We start from the raw sequence: 22,694 nt of genomic DNA on the forward strand, positions 1-22,694 counted from the left end.
TCATGGCTTGGTACAGGATTTCTTTCCCAGCATCCACACTGGACGATACAAAGACAATGTGACAAGAGTCTGAATTTATTTCAGAATTTTGGGAATTCAAGGTCTCCGATCTTCTATCTCTGTCAGTACAGTCGCTTTTTTTCAGGACACCTCATTTCTGACCTGCATGACATTTGATCAGTCTCACTTAAGTCCTGGGTATTTTTTTTTCTTCAGCACCTCAAGTTCTTGGCAAAGCCAGAGATATATCCCCAATAACAAGAAAAATCTGTAAAACATGGTTTTTCTTTTTTTTTATTACAAACAGGTCTGGCAGTTATCATTATTCTTCTTGCTACCATGGTTACCACAATTACTGGGTTATCTACTTCTGCAATAGCTACCAACGGCTTTGTCCGTGGAGGTAATGTTTTAAGAATATTTGAGCTAATGAGACTTCTGGGACAGGTAGGAGTTTTCTGTCCTAGTCAGTTCTGGAAAGTCAGCCGGTGTCCACAGAATATGGAAATGAGAAGGTAAAATTATTAAGTAAACTGAGCATTTGCCTACATGATGCATACTTTAGTGTATGTTATGCACATCAATCATTTCTAGTGCTGGCCAATCAAATAAACAACAGGCTTTAATCAAAATTGACCTGATGGTTAGCCATAATTGCCCATTTGATACTGTGTAGGATTAAGGTAACACACTAGTCTACCACGAAACAGCAGAATTGCAAAATACATTTTAGGTGACCAGATGATGGAACCATGAAGAGGTATTTATATCTGGTGAAGTATGGCTCCTGCCAACAAATCTTATTTACTACATTTAATTCAGAACATTGCAGGTCATGGATGGATAGAAGGACAACCCAGTTCAATGTGGTGGTATTTTTTTCCCTCAGATTTCTTGAAATGAGATCCAATCATAAATGTGTTAGTTCAACGTATTTTATCTACAAAGCACTATGAGAATTGACAACTAAAATGTAATATTAAAGCAAGAACTTCCAACCTGTCGTGAAAAAATCATGTCATGACATGTCACTTGAGTACCTCTCTTTATATATATATATATTTATATATATATATATATATATATATATATATATATATATATATATATATATATATATATATATATATATATACATATATATACACACAGGTTGGAAAAAAACATTAAAGGAACAGTAACATCAAAAAATGAAAGTGTTTTAAATTAATATAAAAATAATGCAGTGTTGCCCAGCACTGGTAAAACTGCTGTGTTTGCATCAGAAACACTACTATTGTTTATATCAGTGATCCCCAACCAGTAGCTCACGAGCAAAATGTTGCTCACAAACACCTTGGATGTTGCTCCCAGTTGTCTCAAAGCAGGAGCTTATTTTTGAATTCCTGGCTTAGAGGCAAGTTTTGGTTGTATAAAAACCAGGTGTACTGCCAAACAAAGACTCATGTAGGCTACCAGTCCATATAGGGGCTACCAAACAGCCAACCACAGCTCTTATTTGACATCCCCATAGACTTTTTCATGTTGTGGCTCACGAGTAAAAAAAAGTTTGGGGACCCCTGGTTTATATAAATAAGCTGCTGTGTAGCAACAGGGGCAGCCATTCAAAGGAGAAAAGGCTCAGGTTACACAGCACATAAGCTCTGTAGAACATGATGGTGTTATCTGTTATCCGCTATTTAACCTGTGCCATATAGCCTTTTCTGCCATTTTTAAACAGCAGCTTGTTTATATGAACTATAGTAGTGTTTCTGAAGTAAACAGATCAGTTTTACCAGTGCAGGGCAACAGTACATTATATTTTTATTACTTTAAAACACTTTAATTTTTTTGGTGTTACTGTTCCTTTAAGTCCATGTAAAATTAAAATCTCATTCGATAATTATGCATATTCAGTTCAGACCATGCCAAGGTAAGTGTTTAATCAACAACTATGATTACATTTAATTTAACCTTGTCTGCCCAGTCACAAACACAAGAGCATTTCAGGTGGCATTCAGGTGAATGGAGATGATCATTGCTGCTTTGACATAAGAAGATACAGGTCTCATTGCCTGATCACTATGCAGGTAAAAGACAAATCTTTTTTGCTATTTGCAGGTCTTGGTGTTGTTGTCATCTGCCTGAGTGTGGTAGTTACCACTCTGACAGGTGTCTCTATGTCTGCTATATGCACCAATGGTGTTGTCAGAGGAGGTAAGTTCTTTCTATTCCATCATAAACTATTCTAGGTTGCACCAAAGTCATGAATTTAGTTAGCGCTACTATACTATAAGTAAGGAATGGGGATATTTTGTTTGGATATTCCTTTATCTGCCTGTGGTCCTTTTTAATATTACACCGGCCTAACAGACTGTAAATGGTAAGTCTGTGTAAATGTCTAATAAGCAAAGGCGGTTGTTACCATTACCTCAATACAATAAGGTAGGTACATATACTCATTATCGTTTCATTATAAAAGAATATTCTCTATTCTCTCCTGAAAAGGCTGCCATTTTAGTTGACTATATTTCTTATCTAACATATCACCTCTCCTTTGCTCCAGTCTATAAGTAACACAATGTACACCCATCATGTACAACCCAATGAAAGCGCCCATAGACAGTTCATACTCATAATAAACATTGTTATTATAAAAAAATTATGCAGAAAACACAAATGTATTAATTGAATATACATTAAGTGGAACAGCAAACTAACAGGCAATTGTCTTCCTTTAGACATATGCATTTACCTTTCCAATACCACATTGCCAGAAAAATTCCTATACATCATCTGGAGCTATTAATCACAACAGTGCTTGTTAAAGTTTTCTCCTGGTTTTTACTCCAAAAATCATTATGCCAGAGACAGCTTGTCATCTAACTTGCATGGATATTTTTTGAAATATTAATATCAAGGCTATTGCTGGCTGATTTTGCTAATTTCTCATAGTTTGATCAGTAGGGTTATCAATCAGCTCCCTTTATGTTTCATTTCTTTAAGTAAGCACATTTTGCAGCCATTTCTCAATAGATCAAGCCTTTCACTGGCAAATAACTATTAGGCTACCGAAACATTAAAAAGATGAAAAATGAGTGTTGTGGAAGTCAATATGGCAGCAGCAGATAACATATTTCATGCACTTGGGAGAGGGTTTTGTGACACATTCAGCTTTAGCAATTTGTAATAGAAAACATAAGCAATATTTGTTCTGCCAACATGTCAGTGAGAGCAAACACTATCTTTCATTAGGTGGAGCGTACTATCTTATATCGAGAAGTTTGGGGCCCGAGTTTGGTGGATCCATAGGACTGATTTTCGCTTTCGCTAATGCTGTTGCTGTTGCTATGTATGTGGTTGGATTTTCTGAAACTGTTGTGGAAATTCTTAAGGTAAATATAACTTATCTATATATACAGTATACATGTCTATATAGGCAGTTATCAGAGCCCTGAAATCTATTTAATACTATAAGTCACAAGGGTCCTCAAACATTTACATTGCGTAGAGCCCAAATGAACTAAACCATCAATATAAAATTTGCTTATTATGTGCAGAAATTCATAAATGTTTTTCTTAGGCTTTACGTTATTAAAGAAGAAGGAAAGGCTTGGTGCACTTGGAGGTGCCAAATTTTAGGCACCCCAAGTTATTGAATTTACTTACCTGCAACCCTGGCTGGTGCTCCTATCTGCAGAAAAACTGCACAGGCCCGGGGTTATACCAGTGATCACCACGGAGGAGTACCAGCCCTGGGATTCAGGAAAGTCAATACAATCACTTGGGGATGCCTAACATTTGGCACCCCCAAGTGCACCAAGCCTTTTCTTCTCCTCTAAAAGACAGAGCAAAGACCAGGACACTTTATATACCACACCAAAGAAATGTATCTATCTGTCTATCTATCATCTATCTATCTATCTATCATCTATCTATCATCTATCTATCTATCTATCTATCTATCTATCTAACTATCTATCTATCTATCTATCTATCTATCTATCTGTCTATCTATCTATTATCTATCTATCATCTATCTATCCATATATCTATCTATTATCTGTCTATCTATCTATCTATCTATCTATCTATCTATCTATCTAACTATCTATCTATCATCTATCTATCTACCTATCTATCATCTAGCTACATTTGCACATTAGTGATGTGCGTGCCGGCCCGAAGTCTGCGGTTGAAAAGTACAATTATGATGCACTAAACTACTCCTTTGTTTGCTTTACTGGCACATCTTGTTTCTCTCCCTGCCTATAATGAGATCTGTGTCTCCAGAACGACAACAAAGCCATTACATAAGTTTTATTTACGGTATAAGAATGTGCTGTGTCCAGTAGATTCCTTAGTGTAAAAATGTGCTTTGAAGTTTTGTGTAGAAGATTAACAGGGAAATAAAATGATATTTCTATGTCAATTATACCTTATGATGCAGATATTGTAGTAGGCAGAATGGCCATATGATCTGTAAATAGAAATTGTGTACAGTATGTAGCTAAAGGGGAAACTGTCTGAAATATGGCAATAAATCAATATAAAGTACCATTTCAAGGTTCAAGGTATAATTACTACTAATTTAACTACTGTGCATAAGTCACTCTGGCTAACCGGTATGACAAAAACATCCAAGGAATTTTTGCGTACTATAAAAAACAGAGTTTTAGTGATTCATAGTATTTATGGAAAATGAAATGCTATTTCTGAATTATTGACCTTTAACCTGGCATCTGTCGTCTGATCTGCCCCTTTCGTTGAATCTCTTATTTTATAATACTTACTATCATCATTAAAATGTATTTATAAAGCACCAATATATTTCACAGCACTGTGTAATAGATCGGTGGATACATTGAACATACAGAATAAATATGAAATACAACCAATAACCAATACAAGTAAAGAGGGCCCTGCCCAATGGAGCTTTCTTACTTTGTGAGACCTGATATAAAATGAATGTGTTTTAGAGATATACTGCTTAAACAAGTGGACCTCTTACAACTCAGGACCAGTAGTACAGGAGAGTCCTCTTCTTTATGCCAATCAATGGCTGGTGTTTATCAGGGATAGCCCCTGGCATACTTGACATGAAACCTATATTGAGGAACAGATAACCATGGAATGCCTCGCGAGACACAGCAGAAGAGAGATTCACTCTCCCTACATTAATGCTGGGTGATACTTCTAGCCCCAAGTTGCAGTAGATGAATATGAAAAATGCATAACATTTCCTTTTTCTATTCATCCATCACTGTGCATTTCAAAAATATAATGTATTGTTTTATTAGATAAAGGGTTAACAATAAATGTATACAGCATTTGCATAGTTCAGGATAAGAATCCATTTCCAGTACTGGGAAATGAAATTATATCAGCAAAATTCGACATATCTCAGTAAATTGAGTGTTTTTCTCCAGCCAGTCTGGGTGAAATATATTAAAGCAAACAAACTATTTAGCAAGTGACTTTTAGTAAAAGATACATTTATCATTCAGATATCATCCCTGCTGCTCAGGTTTTTCAGCTTTATTTTTGTTAATGTATTCATTGCAATTCTGCAGCTGGCATACCCATTTTATGTCGCTCATGGCTGTTGACAAGCTCCAGAACACGTCAATGTCTGTGAACATAATCATATCAAATATTTGCATTTCTGCCTTTTGCTGATGTGCATGGCTTCTAAACAAAATCCTAACTAACCAGATAGATACAAGTATATTTTGAAGCTTTTTTTTTTCATGTGATTCCAAGCTTAGCAGGCAATTGTGTATCAAACACCCACCATTCTGCTAGGTTTAATCCATCAAGGATAGTTTGAAGTGACATTTCAATTTTTGTGTAAATCCTCTTGCATAAATAAAAAAAGAAAAGGATGAAATGAATTCCAGTAATTCTTCCATGGATGAGTACCTTTTTAAGCTATATGTGTAGGTTTAGTTTTGGTTCATTTTAGTGAATAAGCCCCAAGTGCATAGGGTTAATAACTGCATTAGCATCAGTTCACAGTGGCTGTTGATTCAAGCTTGTAATGTAACCTTGGAATCACCACCAGGTCCAGGCTGACAGTAATGCTAGGGTTTGTCAACACTTGCAATTAACAGAAACTATCAGAGGGGCACATTGCTCACTACAAGTTGCAAAAGAGCAAGTATCTTTTTTGTGTCCACATTACTGCATTGCACTTGTGCTTCTAAATCACCCATAAAGCCTAATACGCCGAATTAAAGCAGCATTTAGAACCATCCCATTGATGAACTAATGACTGAACGCATTTTCTCTTTGTTATAGGACAGTAATGCGATCATGATTGACGAATTCAATGACATAAGAATAATAGGTACCATAACAGTCATCTTGCTTCTTGGCATATCTGTTGCTGGTATGGAGTGGGAAGCTAAGGTAAACTTTTTCAGTTTAAGATTGTACATTTGTAGACCATTTATAATCTGTCGCAGAAATGTCAAATTCTCCTGCATCAGCTGACAACAACAGTGCAGTAGGACCGTTTTGGACTAATTATATTTACCCAACTTCCAGAGTCTAAATAGAGGATAAATAAATACAATGGATACAATTTCATAGCATATACAGTAGCTATTGTGCTCCTAGACTCCTCTCCAGTTTTTGTGCATATCTTTATATTAATAATAATAATAATAATAATTATTATTAAAACTCTCAGAGCACCCTTATAGCACTGCAGCTTACACAGCTGGGTTCATATGAGTTACAGCTACATAACGGCCTTGTGTCAATGATAAATGTGCCACATTGAAAGGTAAATCTGCCTCATGCAGCAAAAAGCTTCAGTTTATCCCTGAATATAGTAATGTGTGTGCTCTAACGTTTCCATGCTTATTTACCATTGTAGCTGAAAGCTCAACAGAACCTAGCTGTTCTACATGTAACACTATTTGACAAATAACAGGTGGGCCCTTGCTTTAGTGTAGTGTTATAATGCTCACACACGCCCTTGTTGTATAACTTGGGTGGCAGTGGTTATTTTAAAAAGCTGCTTTATTGCTGGAACTTGATCTCTAAATGGTTTGTGGCAGATGAACTTGTACAATGTAGTTTGTGAGGTGCTGCAGTCACAGCTAGTTACATATAGTGGCAGTAAACATACAAGTATTTTGTGTCCCAGTAAACAAGACTCTCTCTGGTGGTAAAGCAAAATTCCCTCTAGCCTTGAAACTGCAAACACAGGCAGAGTAGCAATTAGGCATAGTAATGCACAAAGGCATCAAATGCCAGCCTTCTCTACTTTCATAACTAGACAAAGTATCACTTGATATACCACTACAATTTAGATTTCCCAACCTGCACAAGAATGCCGACCCTAGATGGAAAACACCTCCTCTTACCCATACATATAACAGGTCCAGCCCAACAGATTGGGCTTTAATTAATTCATAGGGTGAAGAACTAATTCTACACACCCCTACAAATATAATATTGTCTTTTGTATGCCATTTAATGGCCAGGCCAGCATAAGGACCTGCAGCATCTCATTTACTTTGCTTCTTCTTGTGCTGGGTATTTGATATAGGGGCATGCAAGGGAACATCGACATCCACATGCTGCCCTTACCTGGCGTGTACAGCTTTGCATCTGATTTTTTGCACCTTGCCCCCCATTTATTAAATAAGCCTTTTAATTAGTTATTTTAGTTCCTACTAGGATGGGGTTGTTATGCATTCTGAATTGGCATAGAATACCAAAGAAGATAGTAACTTAAAATTTGTTTAGACCACTTTTTAGATCTGAATATCTGAATCTGTTGGTCAAAACTATGTTCTTTATAATGTAGATTGTAATGACAGAACATAAAATTACTCCCAAACACACACAGCGAGAATCACAGATGTTTATGTCCCCTTAAGGCATATTTTCATGCAAGCTGCGCTTGCTTTTATGGGAGCAGCTTTCGTTATAGGAGCAGAATGCATAAATGTATGTGAGCAGCACTGCTGTGGAGACTCATACTAACATCTTGGTCTATTAGCTTCCCAGACAAGGCTCCCATCGAAAAAAGTTTGTATTCTGTCTGCAGAAAAATGTAGAAACCTTATTCCCAGCATATTTGTTTCCTGAATATAATTAATTTGGCAACAATGCTTAAATATGCTAAATAATCAAAAATAAACTCAATGGATTAATGAATCTTTGGCCACAATAAATTGTATAATAATAATACAGGTATGGCATCAGTTATCCAGAAACCTGTTATTCAGAAAGCTCTGAATTATGGAAAGGCTGTCTCCCATAGACTCCATTTTATCCAAATCACATTTTTTTAAAATGATTTTCTCTTTCAACAGTACCTTATACTTGATCCAAACTAAGATACAATTAATCCTTATTGGAAGAAAACCCAGCATAATATGTTTATTTAATGTTTACATGATTTTTTAGTAGCCTTAAGGTATGGTGATACAAACTATGGCAAAACCCCAGGTCCCGAGCATTCTGGATAAAAAGTTCCATACCTGTAATATGAATCAAGCATTATGTATGTGGCCTACAGAAAAATAGGTAGAACATCTAGTAGCTCTCTGGCTATTCCTATGCTTTAGTTTCCAATGGGATACTGGGAATTTTAATTCAAATGGAGATGGGCCAAAGGTTGATCATTTCAGACCTGGATATCTATGCAGCAGCAGAGATGGATGCGTTAGTACCTCCTATTAACTTTAAGGGGCAATATCACTTTTTAAGTCCTGTAAGTGATGCAGTATATGCAAACATTCTGTTCATAAAAACAACAAAAACTCTTTAATGTTCTTACTTTTTCCCTAAGCAATGAAATATCCTAAATTATATGTGCAGATATATGTATGAGTATGTAAACATGGTTTAGATAGATTTATGGAAACACTGATGTCTAATTTTCCATCAATAACTTTAAAGGCTGCTATTATGGAAATGCACACCTGGGACGACTTGTGCTACATTATATGAAATGTCAGTGTATTTGTATATTGTCAGAGCTGCTGGCCATGTTCCTCCTTAGGCATTTTTTCTTACTAAATTCCTCCATATGCTCTCTGGTAGATTATGAATATTAACATAAAACTTTGATAGATGATGTGCGCATGAAACATGTTAAATGTAGCAATATATCCTTCGGCAGTTATGAACATTCCCTTCACATGATTATTTTCATTATTTAAAAACATGAATCTGCAATTATAGGGCCGAGTGTAATGTAGTGGAAATAGAAAGGCTGATGTAATGTGTTATATTGGTAATGTATGTGAGCTGTGTTTAAATGTCATTTTACATAGAACCTAAACAATGGAGCTTGAAACTCTTAAATAACACATTACTATGTCAAAGAACCAATAATCCGTATCAAGTAGGATTGTATGTGCTGTTTGTCATGGGAAACAATATATCCTCATTGTGCGGCCTCAGCGATTTAAACATTAAAACAGCGCTTGAATTTTGGATAAGAAAAGTTCTGCTGAGGCATGAGCATTACTATCCTTTGGAAATAAAAAATCAGGACATTTTAGGATGCATCTTAATCCACCCCTGGCCTCAAACAACAACACACTTCCTGCTAAGCACCAATACAGGTTGAGGGCTGTATCACTTAAATAGGGATAAGAGGGAGGGTATGCCAAAATACGCAATTAAGTAAAATGTGGTTTAAATACAGATTTGGCTCTAGCCACCTCCATAACCAACAAATAATTTTCCAAGAAATATACCATTAGCTAATGGTAAAGTGAAACTAAAATGCTTTACTGCAGGTCAGCAAATACATGTATACTAACTCGTGTTTCTTTTATGTTAAAGGCTCAGGTTATGCTATTAATTATCCTACTCATTGCAATTGTAAACTTCTTCATTGGGACTGTGATTCCAACCACCAAGGAGAAGAAGTCACAGGGATTCTTTAATTACCAGGGTAAGTGTTTATGGAAGTGAGTTATTAACCCTGCACATGGCAAAGACCTGGGGATGAACACCATCATCAGAGTTGTGTTATTCACCCAAATTAGCATCCAAATCAGCTCTTAGAGTAGTGCTAGTACAGAGCTAATCAGGAAGAATAAAGTCCTGCACCCACGATGTGGCCACACAAGTTGCCGCACAGTGTAATTTGTTTTTCCCTTTGAAGCAACCAACTGCAGTAAAATGTAAATGCAGAGGGTTGTGCATTTAACACGTCAAAGGGATCCACAACATTAGACACATGTCTTGTTCTATATACTGTTATTTGAATTAAACAAAAAATTAGTGAATGGCCACACAACACCAAGCAACCACAAGATTTGTAGGATCCTATGAAATGTGATCCCCCCTATAGCTAGAATGTAAAGTTGGATCAGACCAAGTTGGATGGTGTAGTTTGTTCATGCACCAACCACCAATATTCAATATATTTCAATGGAAAAAACAGACACCATCCAATTTCATCTCGTTGGCATGCAGCGTTTGCATCTGACATTTGTATCACTTTGGATGGAAAGAATTTAATGTAGTTAACACATATATTTTGACCCATGTAACTACATCCGACTTGAAGGATGTGTTTTGTTGATCTGGCACCATCCTACAAAAGTTCCCATGGAGTTTAGCCCTAAGTGGTTGGATCTGGGGTCCAATTTTTATCAAGGATAGCAATCATTTTTATGCTCTGTGATTGTGCTGTTGCTAAAACTCTTTGCAGTTGCTATGGATGTGGCTCTAAAAAAGCTTTAGGGTTGGAGTGATTGAGAAACATGTTTAAAAGGGCATATTATGTTGTAGTTTAATTGCAGAAAGGATCTGGCTTGTAAAAATAATTTGTACATTGCATATACAGTATTCTCCACGAGCCCTGTTCAATGTCTTTGATTTATAAAATAACATTCAAAAAAAGTATTAAGCACGAGGTGCAGGATCTTTATTCACTTTGGACCAGGTAAGGCAGAATGGGTTTAGTCTGATGGTTAAATCTGAAGTTGTGTCATGTTAACAGCTGAAAGGTGATAGGCCTACTTTAGAAATAGTAACTGTGTGGCTGTGGAGCCATGTTTTGGAAGCTACTGCAGTCTGGTTTGAGATTTAAAAGCTTAGAAACAATAGAACAACGTAGGAAAAAACACTGACTGGTTATATACATAGGACATTAAATGCCGATCAAATAGCTGCCTTGAGTGAAAAACAAATACAAAGACAGCAACTGACCTAGTTTCTATCTCTTCTTTATAAATTAACTTTGCAACTTTCCTCTGATCATTATCTTTATGTGGCCATTTTTTGTGTAGCACCAAGTAATTAACATTTATTCTTCCTTAATTACAGCATCAATATTTGCTGAAAACTTTGGACCAGATTTCAGGAATGGAGAAGGATTTTTTTCAGTATTTGCTATTTTCTTCCCCGCTGCTACTGGAATTCTTGCTGGAGCAAACATATCTGGCGATTTAGAGGTGCCTTTTCTTGAAACATATGTAATCATGTAGGATTGCAGGCATATATTGAAAGAGGAGCAGCACAGAGTTTGTTGTTCCCTTGTTTATACTGCATGAGAAGGAATAGATATAGGAATATACTTGTGTTAAACAGTGATACAGAGGAAATTTTCAGATTTCATGCACTTAAGAGGCACATTTATCAAAGGTCGAATTTCTAATTCATGTGACTTTTTGAAAACTCCCCTAAATTCTAAATTCGACCAATCGAAATGCATTCAGAAATCTAATTTTTTAAACCCGGATGAATGTAATCAATCCGAAAACTCGAAATTGAATTAGAATTGAAGTCGAAATTTAAAAACTCGATTGGAGTTTTTTCTCCGAAAAAAACTTGAATGTCAGGAAGGCTGTAAACAACTCAGAATTGATCCCTGGAAGTCTCCCTTTGGCTTAAACAGCAATTCGGCAAGTTTTAGGTGGCGAATAGTTGAATTTGAGTTCTTAAAAGGCCAGAATATGATAAATCTTGAAAATCCAATTTGAATTTTTTTTTAAACTCGAATCGAATTTGAATAACTCCGTAGTCGAATTTGACAGTTTTGACCATAACAAAAACTCAAAAATTTTAATTTTCAATTCGTCCCTTGATAAATCTGCCCCTTAGTCTAATTAATTTAATAACAATAGCAATGCATAGTTAAGAATTCCTTATGTAAGCTCTGTAGTTTAAGCATCCTATGTACTTGGTGTACAAGTATGAGATCCTTTATCTGGAAACCTGTTATCCAGAAAGCTATTACAGAAAGACTCCCATAGTATCCGTTTTATACAAATAACAAATTTTTAAAAATGATTTCCTCTTTCTCAGTAGTAATAAAACATATCTGTATTACGTTGTGAGAGATAATTGAGCCAATGAAGATTTCAGTTAATTAGGACATATGGGGGAGTCAGGGCTGTCCATAATATGTCCTCCAACCTCACTCTCCCCACACTGGCTTGTGCTGAACTAGTTTCCAAAGTCCAATTTGTTTAGACTGGGAGTGATTTTTATTTAGCAATAGCCGAAAGGCTGGAATGTAAGCCTATAGGAAAAGAAAGAACAAAAGAGTTTTCACTTCTATACATGATTTATGGGCATAGCTGTGTGTAGAACCTGACCAATTCTGATAATTTGTTTGGCATCTTACCCATACTGGATGCCAGTGCTGTTTGCTGTTTTTCAATGTCATGTTTTCATTATGTGTTTTCATTCATCACAAAGTTCCCTTCTGTAATGATTTGTCCTCCAGTTGTTTTTTTTATATACCATTTCTGTTGTTTCATTTATTAGCCTCTCTAAAAACAGAAACAGTATTGCTAAAAGGGATTTTTTTTTCTTTTAAGGATCCTCAAAGTGCCATCCCAAAAGGAACAATGTTGGCTATTCTGGTCACAACAATTGCCTACCTGGGAGTTGCTATTTGTGCAGGTAAGTTATCAGTATCAGTTGCAATTGGTCTCTAAATTAGTGTTGGCTAGCCTGTGGTCCTTTAGTTGATGTCAAACATTAGATTGCAGCCTCTTTTTACAGGTAGGGAATAGCAGAAAGGCAAAGTAAATATGTTTGGGTAATATGTGAATGGGAGAGAGGTTAGGAAATTAGAACAATGAAACAAATGAGTTGGAGAAATATAGAGATAAACAGTATGTGAAATAAAAATAATGACGGTGTGGACATTAATGGTAAATAGAGGAAACAGTAATAGCTCAGGGTTGGAAGGGGAAATGTGCACAAAAATACATTATTGATAATATTGTTGGTAGCCTGATAACCAATGTTTTCTATTGATTTTGAGATGATGGCCTACTACCATGTTAAAGGCAGCTGTGATCCATTGAGGATGTTCCAACATCAATCACACTCATGTATAATAATGGTCAATGGGATGCGAGTGGTTGAAACAAAGTTGTAGCATTATTGTCCCTTTTGTTCCTATTCTAGCTACTTGCATCTTAAAAGTCTTTTTGGAGTGTGATAGTAATCTAAGCTGTTGGCTATGATATTGGTTATTGGCAATGATTATACTTCTACTTGTCACAGTAGTATATATGGCCTTTTAAAGAAGAACAAAAGATAAAATCACTGGGGGGCAAATTTTGGGCACTCCCGGTGACTAAAATTGGTTACAGTTTTCCTGAAGCCATCATGCCTCTTCTTTGAAATACACCAGTCAGGGATACAATACACCAAAACACAATGCTGCCATCTTATTCCCATAAAAAATTCATAAAAATCACTATGCCGATTACCTGCCCACCCAATGCAGTTCAAGGGATACCTGAGAGTAAGAACAAAGATGGCCACATAGGGCTCAGCTGGAAATTTTCCCAAAATGGTAGCTTTTTTTTAAAAGAAGAAAAGCACCTGCTCATGATGCAATGTAATCGATTTAAATAATTTTGCCTAACAAATTGCCACTCACCAGTGCTTTTTACTATTCTTTTCCTTTAAAAGAGATGATACCACATTCCTGGTGCATTATAGCCCTGCTTGTGCACATTATTAGCTAATATATAATCTCTGGAGAATTAATGGCCTTCTGGCACCAGCAATGTATTAAATAGTTGCATTAAATGTCCTAGTTTAACTGCAGTTCATTAATAAATGCACACATATATATGGTAGAATGTATATACTTGCAATACTATGGGGCCTATTTATGAAACCTCACCTTTTTCTCTCATTTTTAGAGAAAAACATATTTAGAGATTTATTATGCCCCAAAGCATACTCCAGCTAAAAGCTATTAAGGTCATGTAGAAGTCAATGGCAGATGTCCCTTTTACAATTTAAAGATGTCCTGATCTGGTTTTCGTACAATAATCCGAAAAAGTCAGGGTTATCGAACGTCAACTCAAAAAAATCATACAATTTGAATTGTCACATGATTATTTAGAGACTTTTCTCTCATGGATGGGAGTCAAATCTTTTTAATAAAAAAATGAGAAAAATTTGAGTTTTAGTCAATAAAAACCGAGTCGGCAGCTCATTGGGGCCATCTGACGGGCGTCCCTGATCAATATCTGGCTGAAAGTCGGCCAGATGTCGATCGGGCAGGTTAAAAAAATCCCGTTGGATCACAGCCGTATCTGTTCGTTGATGCAGTCCCACGATCTGACTGCCCGTATGGCCTCCATTCTGATCCGATCGTTGGGCCCTAGGGCCCACGATTGGATCAGCCCGATATCACCCACCTCAATGTATGGCCAACTTAAGACTAATGTCTTGGAGAGAACCCGTAGCTGACTGCTATAACCTGGCTTACATTTTGTATCTCACCAAGGCATATGCACTTATATTGGAGCAGCAGTGTATAAATCAGCTAATAAACACACAGAAATTTTGGACCATTTTTATGTATTAATTAGTAAAAATTGTTCATACATGTAAATTTCTGTTTTTGTTATCAAACTTCATCTTATGACTTAAGACCCAAAGGATAACATTACACTTTCTTGCCATAGCGGCCTCTGTAGTGCGGGATGCCACTGGGAATATCAATGACACCATCACCTCAGCATTTAACTGCAATGGCTCAGCGGCCTGTAGCCTTGGCTATGATTTTTCCATATGTGAAATAAAAACATGTAACTATGGCTTGATGAATAACTTTCAAGTAAGTATTAATCACCAAAATCTAAACATGTATTCTGTGTTAAACATAATGATGTGTTTCATGATATATTATGGCTTTTTGCTAGAAGCCTTTTATTTTATTTCAATGTAAGTTTTCTAGGACAACATATTTCAAAAATATAAGTTTAGATTGATTTTTCTTTTACAAGAAATTGCTCTTTCTTTTGTTAAGTGTTCCTTTGTAAAGTGTTTAATAATTAATAACATCACATCCAAAATATAAAGCATAAGGTTAAAAATGATGTTTCATTTGCTGTGCAAAACAATTTCCAGCTATGTCAAACAAAGAGAATACACAAGAGAAGAGAAAGAAGCTCTGTCATTATTAGCCTGCAGACTGCCAAATTGTTCTGCTAGCAGGCGCCACTTAAAGGAAAACTATACCCCCAAAATGAACACTTAAGCAACAAATAGTTCATATCATATTAAGTGGCATATTAAAGAATCTTACCAAACTGGAATATATATTTAAGTAAATATTGCCCTTTTACATCTTTTGCCTTGAGCCACCATTTTGTGATGGTCTGTGTGCTGCCTCAGAGATCACCTGACCAAAAATACTTCAACTCTAAGGGGCCGATTCACTATGGGTCGAATATCGAGGGTTAATTAACCCTCGATATTCGACTAGGAATTAAAATCCTTCTACTTCGAATATCGAAGATAGTTCGATCGAACGATAATTCCTTCGATCGAACGATAAAATCCTTCGAATCGAACGATTCGAAGGATTTTAATCCAACGATCGAAGGAATATCCTTCGATCAAAAAAAGTTAGCCAATCCTATGGGGACCTTCCCCATAGGCTAACATTGACTTCGGTAGCTTTTAGATGGCGAACTAGGGGGTCGAAGTTTTTTTTAAAGAGACAGTACTTCGACTATCGAATGGTCGAATAGTCAAACGATTTTTAGTTCGAATAGTTTGATTCAAAGTCGTAGTCGTAGTCAAAGGTCGAAGTAGCCCATTTGATGGTCGAAGTAGCCCAAAAAAAACTTTGAAATTCGAAGTTTTTTTACCTTCGAATCCTTCACTCGAAGTTAGTGAATCGGCCCCTAACTGTAACAGGAAGAAGTGTGGAAGCAAAAGACACAACTCTGTCTGTTAATTGGCTCATGTGACCTATCCCAGGGGGCGGCCCTTATTTTTTAAAATGGCAATTTTCTATTTATGATTACCCAATTGCACATACTACTAGAAAAGTATATTATTATGAAAATGGTTTATTTACATGAAGCAGGATTTTATATATGAGCTGTTTTATGCAATATCTTTCTATAGAGACCTACATTGTTTGGGAGGTATAGTTTTCCTTTAATATGAGTCCATTTGCAGCCAAAGAATAAGCTTCTTGAGAGTTTTCTACTTGTGAGCAGATTGATCCCCCAGGAGAATCCCCAGTGGCTGGGGTGCCTTTCCACAATTCTTCTCTTATAAAGGAAATACGAACCACTGTGATTGGTGCAGAAGGTGAAATTTGAGCACCCTACTTCTATTGATCTCCCTGGTTTAAAATAAGAACTTCAATAGTACAGTAGGCTGCAGTACAAGTGAAACAACTCAGAAATTAGTAGAAGGGGATAAATACAAAAGGTAAGAAGAGTTTACAACCAATCAAAAGTGAACTGAAAAAGAGGCCAATTAGAAAAAAAGAAGGAGAAGAGAGTAAGGCGTGAAAAAATAAAATGAAAATAAGATGGCAAAGAATACAGAACTCAGAAAAGAGAGGATAATATGGAGACAAGAGTAGACAAGGCCATAGAGTTACAAGGAAAAAGTGGCATCAAAGCATCTTGAGCAGCCCCCAATAACCTTGGATGTAAATATCCTGACAAGCACTGATATTACCCTTAGATTTACAGTCGTAGGCTTCCAGCTGAGTGTATAGCTGAAAATGAAGCCTTATCCAAATTACTACCTAGTGCTTTATAAATAACATTTATTCAATATATAAAATAACATTTATTTAATATACTGTATCTTCCATTTACTAAAATTGCACTTGTTTCCAGGCAAAAAACACTTTTCAAGTCCCATTAACAGCTCCATTGAGAAACAACCATTGCAGGTCAATAACATCATTTTTATAATAAATGCAGAGAAGTGATGACAGATACAAGATGTCTTTTTTAGTGTATGAATGTCAATACAATATATTTATTTAGTCATTTAGAATAGTTAATTTCTCACTGCAATGTCTTCACACTGAGAAATGTGTTTGTGCAGTTTGGATCAATTTCTTTTTAGAACATGAAGTATTAGTTCTGTAACATGTGCCTTCAAGTAACGGCAGAGGAATTAATAATATTAATGTCATTCCAGTAGAAATGAAAAAAAACTCTAAAGGAAAAATACATCTTTTCACAGTTTTTTTGTGGTCAATATATATTAATATATATTAAATAGAATATCTTCAAGCCCCCTCAATATATAAGGGTTATCCATTATGTGCTGCCAGGGGACTCTGTAGCACAGGAAGCTTCACATTCAGCAGAAAAACTAATTTCGGTTTAGATCTTAATTCTCTTGCTTCATAGAGGCAAATATCATTGATCAGGTTTTAAAATCCCTATTACTTTTTAGAGACAGATCATTGGCAACAAGATGTTTCAGGGAGGAAATATTTTTTGTCCTCATAAAAACCCTGCGCCAAACCAAATCCTACACATTACAGCATCTTGTTGGTATACATTTCACAGGGGGCTATTCACTACCATTAAAATATCTATTTTTACTTTCTTCTATAAAAATGCATGTTTTTAAATTTGAGATTTATGAAGTGTAAAAACCACAAAAACTCAAATAAAAAAGTAAGTAAAAGTAGTCGAGGTCCTATAAAAGTAAATTGGAGCTGCTCTCTGATCCTACTGGACCTTTTTTAGCCATTCTGACTTTTTAGAGGTTTTTTAATTTTGTCACTAGTAAAAAAAACTACATTTTTTAGAGGTTTTCAAGGTATTCATATTTTTATTTGTCTCTTTCTCTTTTAACTTCAGTCTAGAAACAAAAAAGGTTTTAGGTTATAACCCAAAGAATAACATATAAGTTGCAAGAAACAGGGTTGCCTGCGGCTTTGGAAACTATACCTCTTTTTTTGTAACAAATGTGTGCCTGTTCCAAAAAATAGTCTGTGTCAAAGTCTATTATTTTATCTCTCTATGAAGAAGATTAACCAAACTGATTATTTAAAGATGTCAAATACAACCTATTCTTACATTAGCTTTTACTTCTGGGTATGAATAGGAGATTATGAATTAACAGCAAAAGGACTTACTGGCCTCTCCAATTCAGCCAGTGATACAGTATGGCATTCCAGTATTTTAAAATGTGCTTTGGTTTGCAAGCTTAATTTTTGTACATTTATCTAGGTTATGAGCATGGTGTCTGGGTTTGGACCTCTGATTATTGCTGGCATCTTCTCTGCTACACTTTCTTCAGCTTTGGCATCACTTGTCAGTGCACCCAAAGTATTTCAGGTACCAAAACATAACCAGTTAGGCAGTAATTTGCCTACTTAAAGTATTTGTAACTCAGACCTAGTTGTGTCAATAGTTCTTGCCATACCTAGCCTAAATACGATTGGGAAGGTGATATGCAAAGTGAAAAAAATGGACGCAATACACAATTTTTTGCACTTTGCACACTACCTTTCTCTTTCCATGAACTGCCAGAGGTCTCTGTGCTTTGTTATGGCATTTAATGGAGTTTCGGCAGGCTCGTATGCAGCCCCTCTAACCTGTCCTCTAACTTTTATGTCATTCAGTAGTTTATTATAATACATATTTTTAATCCATTATATATATATATATATATATATATATATAACTCAATTTTTTTCTTATAATCTCAATAAAACAAACTTGACCAAACTCCCATCAATGATTTTACCTTATTTATTAATAAAATAACTAGAAAAATTCTGATTTTACCCCGAATCACACGATTTTTTGAAAACCCGAATTTTTCAGATTATCATGCAAAAACTCAACGCAGATCACGATATCTTGAAAAATTTGAAATGGGACATCTGCCATTGAATTCTACAGGACCTCAACATGTTTGAGATGGAGTATTTTCGGATTCAGGCTTTTAGTAGCTTCAGGGTTTAATAAATAAGTTTAAAATTTTGAGGTTTTTTTCCTCCAAAAATTAGAGTTTTTCCCTTTAAAAGCCAGACCAGAAAAATTTGAGTTTTAATAAATAACCTCTAAGACTCTCCTGAGCTCTTATGTGTATTTTCTTATGACTGCAGCCTTTCTGTAATCAGTTGAAAAGAAAGAATTAATATAGTGAAATAACGCATTGGGAGACATTATTACAAAGAAAGAAGTGAAATATTTGTATGCATTTGCCCACAGGCTCTCTGCAAGGATAACATATACAGTGGACTTCATTTCTTTGCCAAGGGACATGGAAAGAACAATGAGCCAATCAGAGGATACGTCCTAACTTTTATAATTGCACTTGCATTTATTCTGATTGGTCAGTATATTTCATTAACAAACTTACACATATTGGAAGGAATCTAAACATAAATGCAAATATTTGCATGACTGGATCTTATACTTGTAGGATAATCTGATTTATTTCAGCTTATAAAAAGATCCTGTTATTTAGAAACCCACATCCAAATGACAGATTGTACACTGGTAATATGACTTGTAGAACTGTTTAACTTTTTGCTTAAGTGAGTGAAAGATAAGGAACACATGACATTTATGTTACACATAGGGCTTAAATTTAATACGTATTTGTATCCAATTTTTATCCAACAATGGGCCAGATTCAATTTAGTGAGAAAGGGTTTATCACGTGAAAACTCATGGACAAGATTCAATTTGAGTGGCCATTCCATTCAGAAAAACGTATCTCACTTTTTATCATGTTATAAGTCTAAGGGCAGGGACAAACGGTCAGATTCGGGCGACTTCAGAAAACGAAGCGCTCCGAGTGCCATCCCACTGGCGATTTTCATTCTAGCCAGCGGGAAGGCAGGGGAAAGCAGTTCGGGGAGATGAGTCGCCCCAAAGAAGAGGAGATTTGTTGCCGGATTACTTATCTCCCCGAATCTGCCCCGTGTGTCTCTGAACTAAGGGAAAAAATTGGAACTGAATTTGGAGAAAAAAATTTTCTCCTCGAATTGAATCTCATCCATGAGTTTTCACATGATAAACCATGAGATAACTTTTTCTCACTGCATTGAATCTGGCCAAATGTTAGCTTTGTGATTCAAAACGTGTTGATAAAATATAAACCTTTATTTCTTTATTTTGTTTAGCTGAACTGAATACTATTGCGCCCATCATTTCTAACTTCTTCCTGGCTTCTTATGCCTTGATCAACTTCTCCTGCTTTCATGCATCATATGCAAAATCCCCAGGTGAGTATAGTGACGGGGGTGATGAGTGAAAGTTTCTACGCAAAAATGATGCCCGTAGACTCCAATGGGGGGAAAAAATCGTGCAACAAAAATACCTCGCCCATAGACTTCAATGCTTTTCAGCAAATAATAATAATAAAATAATAAAATGGGTCAGATTCGCCCATCACTATATAGTGAGCTTCTGCAAAACTGCGTAGGGCTGCACATACTCTGCTAATGCTCATCAGCACACAGAGCATACAGATGTTAACAAGAGATGACTGGGTTTCTGTCATAGGCCAGACCCTCAGCTCACTAGTTCATCAATATTTGTGGTCACATTTCCCAATTGCCATTTTTTTGTTACAGTTCACCCATTTAAGCAACTTTAAGTCCTAATTTGCCAAACTCCATACTACAATTAACTTTTAGGTAATGTAAATGTTTGCACCAGGGCTTGTAACCCATAGCAACTAATCACAGTGTGAAATTCAGGCAATGAGGCTGGGATATGCAGGTCCTGGACCTTTTGTAAAACAATTTCTAGTTTCAATTTCAAGTGATTGATGTTTGCCAACAATGTTAAAATGCAGAGTAAGCTACGGGAAGAGAACTTTTGCAGTTACAATTCAGTGAGCAGTAATAATATAACAAACCATCAAGAACCTGCACAGCAAACTGACACTAGTACATTATTTGTATGAGCTGAATGTTTCTATGCAGTAGCTGAAAATCTACTGAAAGCACATTTAAGGGGACTACTTTTCTGGTCCTATTTGGAAGTATGGTAAGTTAGCGGATGCACGGTGCTTTTCCTGTAATAGGACAACAAGAGATAAGCAAAAGTTACTATTTAGAAAAGGCACTAGGAACCTTTTAATTGCCACCTGATTCAATGTAGGCAATAGTTATAGTATTCCTTGACGTGCCTTCAGGTCAAGTGGGTTTTTAAACTTTAAGATGGATTTATAATCCTTCATAGGTAGAGGTGTATTCTGTCTAATTCAGAACTCAATTCAGAGTGGTTTTCAGAATGATAATCCTTGACCTTTCCTCATTAGTTACACATTTTTTGGGGGAAATAATCTCTTCATTTGCATAAATCTCATGCAAACAAAACATAGGTACTCTTGTACAGTAGACTTTAAAGGGAAACTATCACCTTAGGTAAGCAAATTATTGTTGATTTTGCAGACTTTCTTTACTTAATTATACCATTAGGGTAAGGTCACACTGGGCGATTCGGGGAGATTTAGTCACCCGGCAACTAATCGCCTCTTCTTTGGGGCAACTAATCTCCTCGAACTGCTTCCCCGCAGGCATTTCTCATTCTAGCAGGCAGAAGACAGGGGGAAGCAGTTCGGGGAGATTAGTCCCCCAAAGAAGAGGTGATTAGTCGCAAGGCGACTAAATCTCCCCAAATCGCCCAGTGTGAACTTACTCTTAGTAGCTGATAGCTCCAGCAAGGATCATTCACTGCTCTGTTTGCAGCCTTAGGGCAATGGTTCACCAGGAGAGTAATTGCCATGTGTTTCTTCAGTCTCCCAAAATCACTTGAAGTTTCCCCTTGAGGCGACTTTAAGTGACTTTGGGAGATTGAAGTGACACATGGTTTTTACCAACAGTGATTCACATTATTTCCTATGGGAAAGCTTTTACAGGAGATTAGTTCCCCCGCAGAAGCAGAGATTTATCACTGGTGATTAGCATTCTGGTTTGCTATTGCCCTGGGGTTTGCACAAAGGGCATACAGTTTGCTTCTCTCCGGTTGCCTTTTGTATGCAGGCAGAGTAAAGTGGGTCCACTCTTATTTGCTCCTGTGTGCAGCTCCACTGACAAACAGATTGGGGGTTCTTCATTAAAGGTTGAGTAAGTTTTCCCGAAAAATTCAAGTTTTTCAAGGGTAGTTTTCACATTTTAAGGGATAAAAAAAAAGTTTTATTGAGATTTTTATGCCCCTGAAGCTGTCAAAAGCCTGAATCCGAAATACTCCTCGACTCTTATCGAGGTCATGTAGTCAATGGCAGAGGTCGCTTTAACAATTTGAAGATGTTTTTGCCTTCATGATTTTCGGGTTTTTTATGGTGGTTTGAACTCGAAAATAAATTTGAGATACCTGTATTTGAGGTTTTGTTTGCATATAACTCGATAAATTCAAGGTGTTCGAGTTTTTTCCCCTAGTTGCATTCAGTCAAGTTTTTTATATTCAGGTTTTATCATAAATAATCAAACTCTCAAGTTGTGATTTTAT

The 22,694-nt window shown here is 36.2% G+C and overlaps 1 protein-coding gene across 3 annotated transcripts in view; it reads left to right on the top strand.

Moving 5' to 3' along the window:
* slc12a1.L (solute carrier family 12 member 1 L homeolog) overlaps nucleotides 1-22,694 on the top strand; it is a 70,340-nt gene that overhangs the window by 16,917 nt on the left and 30,729 nt on the right. Inside the window, exons 5-14 of one of the 3 annotated variants that reach the window (XM_018253091.2) lie at nucleotides 308-403; nucleotides 3,235-3,374; nucleotides 6,280-6,390; nucleotides 9,796-9,907; nucleotides 11,290-11,417; nucleotides 12,789-12,873; nucleotides 14,910-15,061; nucleotides 18,450-18,557; nucleotides 19,440-19,563; nucleotides 20,360-20,461. In XM_018253091.2, coding sequence (XP_018108580.1) covers nucleotides 308-403; nucleotides 3,235-3,374; nucleotides 6,280-6,390; nucleotides 9,796-9,907; nucleotides 11,290-11,417; nucleotides 12,789-12,873; nucleotides 14,910-15,061; nucleotides 18,450-18,557; nucleotides 19,440-19,563; nucleotides 20,360-20,461 — 1,158 coding nt within the window. Of the gene's footprint in view, nucleotides 1-307; nucleotides 404-2,100; nucleotides 2,197-3,234; nucleotides 3,375-6,279; nucleotides 6,391-9,795; nucleotides 9,908-11,289; nucleotides 11,418-12,788; nucleotides 12,874-14,909; nucleotides 15,062-18,449; nucleotides 18,558-19,439; nucleotides 19,564-20,359; nucleotides 20,462-22,694 lie in introns of all 3 variants that reach the window. The other 2 variants (XM_018253092.2, XM_041586786.1) reach the window with 2 other exon arrangements.

Source organism: Xenopus laevis, chromosome 3L, assembly GCF_017654675.1.
Source record: "Xenopus laevis strain J_2021 chromosome 3L, Xenopus_laevis_v10.1, whole genome shotgun sequence".
NCBI classification, from domain to species: Eukaryota; Metazoa; Chordata; class Amphibia; order Anura; family Pipidae; genus Xenopus; species Xenopus laevis.